The sequence below is a fragment of the Triticum dicoccoides genome, chromosome 2B (assembly GCF_002162155.2).
Source record: "Triticum dicoccoides isolate Atlit2015 ecotype Zavitan chromosome 2B, WEW_v2.0, whole genome shotgun sequence".
Taxonomy (NCBI): domain Eukaryota; kingdom Viridiplantae; phylum Streptophyta; class Magnoliopsida; order Poales; family Poaceae; genus Triticum; species Triticum dicoccoides.
This window is the reverse complement of record NC_041383.1, coordinates 201,094,380-201,102,129: the sequence shown is the minus strand read 5'-3', so window position 1 is coordinate 201,102,129 and position 7,750 is coordinate 201,094,380. Positions and strand designations below refer to the sequence as shown.

The window sequence follows — 7,750 nt, the reverse complement described above, 5'->3', positions numbered from 1 at the left end:
TCTCATTCACTTTGAAAATAAGAACAAATACAATCCACGTCAGCATACGCACATCTTATAGCATCACATCCAATGGCTATAAAAGGTGAATGAGACCAAATTATATCTCATCTAAATGAGTTCTAGCAAAACTGAATATAAAATCTAGGATGAATAGTGTAAGAAAAAAAAAGACAAAAGCAACGTTGACCCTATTCACATCTGGATTTCACCCTTTTGTTTCTCAATACGCATTTCGAGTTTGGATCTGATTTGAGAGTTGTAGTCCCATTTCTTATGAACATTCACATTTCTAAATGTATTTTTTGAATTTGAAGCACCGGGAGTACACATAGAACGGGAGTACCTACTTTCCCCTGGGGTGGGGGGGTGGGGTGTGGCGACGTGGCCCCGTGCCGTGTACACGTGCCAGTGTGCCCTTGGCAAGCGAGCACCGCACCATCTCTCGCCGTATTCGACTCCTCCACCGCCCGCCCCCTGGATTGGGAGCCAAGAAAAGCAGACCATAGATCCTCCGAAACCAGCGCCTCCGATCCATTCCGCCTCTACCGCTTCCTCCCCCGCCGCAGCCCTGCACCTGGAGGCTGCCTGCTTCTCCTGCCGACCACTCCCGCAAGTCGCAGCCAAGGTGATAAATAAACTCCCTGCTCTTTTTCGTTAAATTCGTTCGTCCATCCATGCTGCTGTGTGAGTTTTGATTTTGATGCGGTAGGTTGCAAATTTAGTGGATTTCCGTCTGCTGCCTTGCTTCTCCCCGAGACCGAGAGGCTCTGATTTTGCTCGGCTAATTAGTTGAAGCTACTTGCAACTAGTATATGCATATGCCTTCCTTATGAGCTGTTTGTTGTAATGCAAATTAAGGGGTTTCGCCCGACGAAACGCCCAACTGTAAGAGTTTCTTTTGATTCACAAGCCCAAACCGTGTGCTCCTAGTTATTGCAGCTAAGAATTGCTACTAATATACTTATGTTCGAGTATAATTATTTGTCAGAGAACTACTTCTAGATGCTCTGCGCCCACTGTGTGTAATGCACTTCCTTATTTGGTGATGATTTGTGGGCAGATTTTTCCTGTTTGATAAATCGTTCATCAATTTGCTGTAGAAATGGCTCGACCTGAGGAAAACGCGAAATTCCCTAGCTGTGATGCCTACTTTGACACTATCCAGTCCAAGAAGAAGCTCCCGCTAGCTTTGCAAGAGTCTCTGACCGCTGCCTTTGCTCAGATCCCAGTCGCGTCGTTTCCTGATGTTCCTAGTGGCCGGGGTATGCTGTATGCACTTCTGCAAAAGAAACCACTCAATCTGTATATTCTTTCTGCCTTATATTTTTTTTGTCACATATATGTTTCGGTGTTTGTAACGACTGATGTTCTGTCTGTACTGTAGTGACTGAAATTCCTGGAGAAACTTCTGTTCTTGATGCTGTTAGAATTTTATCTGAGCACAACATAAGGGCAGCGCCAGTGCTTAACCCTGAACCTGGTGCTCCGGCTGATTGGCAAGGGAGGTATCTTGGCATCATTGAGTACTCAGCCATCATCCTTTGGGTACTAGATAATGCTGATCTTGCAGCCGTAGCTCTGTCAGCTGGATCAGCAACTGCTGCAGGAGTTGGAATGGGGGCTGTTGGTGCAGTGGGTGTGGCAGCATTAGGTGCAACTGGCCCGGCAGCTGTCGCTGGATTGACTGCTGCTGCAGTAGGGGCCGCTGTTGCTGGCGGGTTAACTGCTGAAAGGGTGTTGCAAAGGATGGAGTAACTGCTGCTGATCATTTAGGGGAAGATTTCTACAAAGTTCTGCTTCAGCAAGAACCTTTCAAATCGACTACAGTATGGCAATTGCTCTATGTTGAAGCTTTTTTTGTTTTGTTTTGTTATGTTGATCAAGCATTGAATCCATGCACCAGGGGCAACGTAATCGACTTAATGTTTTCTTATTTTGCTAAAACAAAGCTCAGCTACACTTGAGTTAGAACCCAGTACTCAAAACCAGATGGGACAGGCATTCTGACAAAAAAGACCCGAACCTTAGTCCGGTTTCTAATTTCAAGCCTGGTTGAGAAAGCACTTTTTTTTGCTAGTGTCAATTTGTGATTGGGGGCCTCCTCACATTCCACAGATCTGTGTGCTATGGCCCTGAAAGTAATCTGGTTAGGATTCTTTGTGGTTGAGAGCTAAATGATATATTTGTGCATATAAGTTCATATAAGTATATGAACTAATTTATGTGAATTATTTAAATGTGGTTTTTTAACCACCGTGGGATTGTTTGAATTGGTGGGCTGCCGCCATTTTCACGGTTGTTTTTCTGTTAATTGTCTTCTCTCGTTTTGTACGTGATGGTTATACCATCCAACCTGACATAATTCATACAGTCTTGCTTGTCTTTGTGGTATTTCAGCTGCACTAAAATTTGTTTTTTTTGACTGAACCTGCACTAAAATTTGTTGCTAAGGTTTATTTGGTTATCTGTTCCGACCCTTTAATTTCGCATTGTATGAATATCTTCTCTTGTAGACCCTGTTAACTTTGTATCCTTTCTCCTTTTGTTGTAGGTTCGGTCAATTGTTGAGTCCTACCCGTGGTCTCCTTTTGTGCCTGTTACGCTTGACAGTTCAATGCTTGCTGTACTACTGTTGCTCTCCAAGTACAGGTTGAGGAATGTCCCTGTGATTGAACCTGATAAGCCAGTTATTAAGAACTTCATTACTCAGACTGGTGTTGTTAAAGGACTTCAGCAGTGTAAAGGAAGGGATTGGTTCGACTATATTTCGGCACTCCCTCTTTCAGACTTGGGGCTTCCATTCATGTCTCTTGATGAGGTTATTTGTCTCACTTTGCTGCCTCTCTAGTTAAACTCTTGTCTTGGTAGTGTAAGGTCTAATCCTCTGTGCTATCCCGATTAATTTAGATCTGCAGGCTGCAACACCTGAAGCAGGACCTTTGAATAGGCTTTGACTGTGTTATAAGAACTGTTTAATGAGAAATTTACGATATTGTATTTTCTTCAGGTTATTACGGTTAACAGTGATGATCTAATCTTAGAAGCTTTCAAGTGCATGAAGGATAACAAAATTGGCGGCGTACCTGTAGTAGAAGGTCCCAAAAGGAAACTGGTCGGTAGTGTGAGCATAAGGGACATTCGCTTCCTGTTGCTTAGGCCTGACTTATTTTCTGATTTCAGGTACGAAGCGACCCAACCAAATGATTTATTCCCTGTGTGTTTTTGTGAAATGTCTCTAATGATATGTTTGATCCACACAGGCATCTTACCGTCTTGGAGTTCATGAATGCTCTAGGTTCCACTCTTCCTGATTCAGGGGGCAACGGACTGGTGAAGCCGCCGCTCACCTGTGCACCTGATGCCTCTATGGGCAGCGTGATCGACAGCATCGGATCGAGGATAACCCACCGGATATACGTGGTGGATGGTGACTTTGAGGTGGTTGGTGTTGTGACACTGCGAGACGTGATCTCTTGCTTCATCCACGAGCCCCCTGGCTTCTGCGACAGTTATCTTGCTTCAGCGATGGAGAAGCTCGAGGACAAGGGCGATGCCGATTCCTCCGTTGAGAACAGCTGAGCCCTCCATTGAGAACAGCTGAGCTCTCGGGAGCGCAAGACGGTGGAAATAACAGACAGGGTTAGTGAGCAAGTCTTGTAGCTGGACTGGTTCGTTCAGGTTGCGGTGTTTATACAGTCAATTCTGTGTGGGGTGACAAGGCATTTCAGTGCTTTGTTAGTGTGTGCTTTAGTTTGTCAACTGCTGTGCTGAGTTCCCGAGTTCGCTGATCCGCACCTGTTTCCTGGTGCAAACACTGCAGTGGCGATTCTGTGATCTGTAAAAACGTTGACGTACCAAAGGTTGCCTAATCTGTCATGTGTACCTCTGTTATCCTCCTCGATCAATCAATAGTCTAATGTATGGCAGTTGTTTAAGCTTGCAGGTGTGGGCAGGTTTCCTGTTTTATCCTTGAGCTAGCAATATAATGTTTTTGCCACTTACTCCCTTGGATCAATGTTATTTGTTGCTCACTTAGTACGACTATAGTACAAAATTGTACTAATTGAGGGACAAATAATGGATCAGAGTACTAAGTTAGGTACAGAAGAATTCATGGCCAACAACATTTTCTTACATGACATGGAGTCTAGATCCAAAAGTAACTAAACACTAATATACATAGGAAAAGTTCCACCAACAGTGCCCTTTGCCCACTGCGCTGAGCACCAGCGTGTGCATCAAGGACGGAGATCACCTATGGCGCAACTCTGGCACGATCTTCTCATTCACGAACAAATGGCACCACACGACCCCAAGACTCTGCAGACGAGACATGGATACAGTTATTCACGTGTTAAGATTTGGAAAGCTAGAAGCAATTCAAGCACCAGCATCGTCCATTCTCTAAGATCTGCTGAGTAAAAAAAGAGGCAAACACCTCGAGGAAATAGTAGTAGTACTCACAACATCCAGAGCCCGAGCATGACGCAAATGGTCACCAAGGTGTCCGAGTAGTCGAACAGCGCCGGCGGTCCCGGAACCAGGACGGCGTCGATGAGGTAGACGGTGAGCCGGTCGTTGTAGACGACCGTGCTGGTGACCCTGGCCTCGACCGGCGTCGTGAGCGACGGCGGCGACGAGGAGAGCTCCATGGCGCCTCCGTAGTACCAGATGGTGACCACGCCGTACCCCCAGCGGCCGCCGTCGAGCGTCCGCACCTCAATATGCCTGTGGCCGTGGGTCAGCAAGCGCTCCAACTCGGCGGAGCGCGCCGCCAGCCCGTGGTGGAGAAGGAGCGCCGCCTGGCCGGCGGCGGTGAGGCTGCTGAAGCGCGGGGCGAACGCCGCGACCGCGCCGTCGTCCGGGCAGAACACGGTGAGCCCCGCGTCGCCCTGCTCGCGGAGCGCCTGGCCCACGCCGGCCGTGGCGGCGACGAGGCCGGCGAAGGCGCCGCACCCGTTCTTGGACAGGATCTGCTCGATCGCCAAGCCCCCCGCCGGCGTCGCCTCGGGCGGTTGTCCCTCGGCGCAGGGGACGAGCAGGAGGAGGAGCAGGATGGCTCCGGCGAACTGCATTGTGCTTGATTCCCCTGCTCGCCCAAGCTAGCTGGTGGTATTTCTTTACCCTGAGAAGCGAGAATAATGGAGGTACGGTGGACAGGGTTTCTCTCGGCTGGTGTTCTGGCTTGGCCGAGCTCTTTCAGGGGCTCGGGGCAGGAGGGTGGGGGAAGAAGGGTTTTTGGCTTTCAGGCCGAGTTCCATCCACACGGGGAACCAACTCCTCCAGGGATTGGGTGAATCCCCTCATGTCACCCACCCCCCGCCAACACCCTCACCACAACTCCCTTTGTCTTGAATCCTGCTCAGTTACTCCCTTCCTCCTTTGGCAAAAAATTAGCAGTCAGCTCATTCAATTAGACATGCCAAGGGCATCAAAGGTAGCATCACAGGTATACCACAGCAACAAGAGTTAATTGCACAGAAGTACCACAATTCGGACATCACATGCAGATTGGTACCACGATTGCTAATTTTTACATGTCAGTACCAACATTAGTCCGAATTTTTGCAAATTAGGCAAAAATGCGTATTTATACGTATTGACAGTGTATCTGACTGTTGGGGCCTGTCTGTCAGATGCCGACGTGGCATATTTTTTGCATAAAACCCCCTTGCCTGTCTGTCAGATGCCGACGTGGCATATTTTTTGCATAAAACCCCCTTGCTTTATACATAATCACATTAATACCCGTTATTTTTGCCGGAAAAATGTTAACGTGAGAGAATTTTTTATTTGTTCGGACTTGTTTGAAAGTTTCCAACGAACTGGACAAATAAATAAAGTAAACAAAAAATCGCTGGACAAATAAATAAAGTAAACAAAAAGTCACGTGCGCCACGTTTCGAAACCTGCGACCTGCAGCACGCGGGCGGAGCGCACTAGCCACCAGGCCACAGCGAAGCTCGTGTTAGGTTAGAGGCGGGTCGTCCTTTATATTATAGTTGGCACTGCCCTGAATCACTTATTTTTTAATCATAATATTAATACTTTTTTTGCGATTACATATTAGTGCACTAAAACAGTGCAACCTTTATTAAAAAATTTGATGTGTTTCTCGAAATGCTAGAATGATTTTACGCAATAAGTTTTTAAAACATGCTGAACATTTTCTCAAATACACATTGTCAAAAAAATACATCATGTATTAAGAAAATGTTCAACCTATATTACAAAAATGATCACCGTATATATTAAAAAATGAGCAACCTAAATTACAAAAATATTCATCATATATATTAAAAAAATGTTCAACCTAAAAGTTCAATATATTAAAAAATGCTCACTGTTTGCAAAGTAAAGTTCATCAAGCATTAAAAAATGATCACTATACGCAGAAAAGGTGCTCAGCGTACATTAAGATAATGTTCATGCAAATTCGAAAACATGTTCATCATGTATTTGAAAACATCATGTATTGAAGCCTATCTAAAAAAATATTTAGTAAGCATGTTAAAAACAGAAGAAGAACGAACCCAGTGAATAAAAGAAGAAAAAAAGAAAAAACCTAAAAATAAGCCAAAACCAGAAACAAAAATAAAGCATAATAAGATAAATAAATAGAAAAGAAATGCGGGCGAACGAGCCCAGCACGCGCGTCAGTAAAAGGCGAAACGAAAAAACAATTACAGGCCTTGGTTGGCCCAACCACCGGCCAGCATTCATCTGTTTTATAAATAAAGTCCTGCCTGGACAGAAACACGAGTAGCCCCTTGGCCGGGTCGCTAGCGCGCTATGCCCGCGTGCTGCAGGTCGCATTCCATCCTACGTAAGTTCTGGTGGGGATGTAAAGCTGGTGAACGAAAAGCTTGTTGGGTGGCATGGTCGGATATGACAAAGCCACGGTACATGGGAGGACTAGGGTTTAGGGACATAGAATTGTTCAACCTAGCTCTTTTAGCTCGTCAAGCATGGCGGGTTCTACAATCACCAGATAGTTTGAGTGCGAGGATACTCAAAACGAGATACTTCCCAGCAACAGAGTTCTTGCAAGCAGATTTGGGCTCGCGACCGTCGCAGGTATGGCGAGCTATCCTTGATGGGAGAGATACTCTGAAGCAAGGGATAATTAAGAGAATTGGTACGGGCGAAGCTACCGATCCATGGAATGATAACTGGCTGCCCCGAGATGGGAGACTACGACCTATTGCTTGCCTGGCGGCGCATGCCCCTTCCAGGGTGAGTGAGTTCATTGATCGTACGTCAGCAACATGGAACTGTGAGAAGCTTAAGGAGTGTTTCCTGCCGATGGATGTGGAGGCGATTCTGAACCTCCCTTTGTCGACCAGGAACCAGCAGGACGAGTGGGCTTGGCACTATGACCGCAAAGGGGTTTTTACAGTTCGATCAGCATACAAGATGCTTGTGCATACCAAGACAACAAGGGAAGCTTGGCTGGAGGGGTCAGCTGCTTCGTCTGATACAAAAAAGGTAGAAAAACAGTGGACTTCCCTTTGGCGAATCCAAGTTCCATCCAAAATAAAAGTTTTTCTATGGAGGCTAGCAAAGCACTCTCTCCCGACGAGTGATGTTCTTAAACATAGAAATATGGCAGTGGAAGATAAATGTGCAGTGTGTGGAGAAGATGACTCGTGGAAGCATTCGTTGATCGAGTGTACAATGGCTAAATGCATTTGGGCTTTGGCATCAGTGGAGGTTGCGGAACAGGTCTCCATGACGCAGCAAGGGA

General features: G+C 46.2%; 1 protein-coding gene and 1 pseudogene across 1 annotated transcript; one reads left to right on the top strand and one right to left on the bottom strand.

Annotated features, from left to right (window-relative positions):
* The first annotated feature begins 383 nt into the window (after positions 1–383).
* LOC119363057 lies at positions 384–3,938 on the top strand (annotated as a pseudogene).
* Positions 3,939–4,078: 140 nt separating this feature from the next.
* Positions 4,079–5,078, bottom strand: LOC119360780 (fasciclin-like arabinogalactan protein 2). The gene is made up of 2 exons (XM_037626280.1): positions 4,468–5,078; positions 4,079–4,323 (listed from the first exon to the last, which is right to left on the bottom strand). The coding sequence occupies exons 1-2, from the start codon at positions 5,076–5,078 to the stop codon at positions 4,290–4,292; spliced, it is 645 nt and encodes a 214-aa protein (XP_037482177.1). The 3' UTR covers positions 4,079–4,289.
* Positions 5,079–7,750: the final 2,672 nt, after the last annotated feature.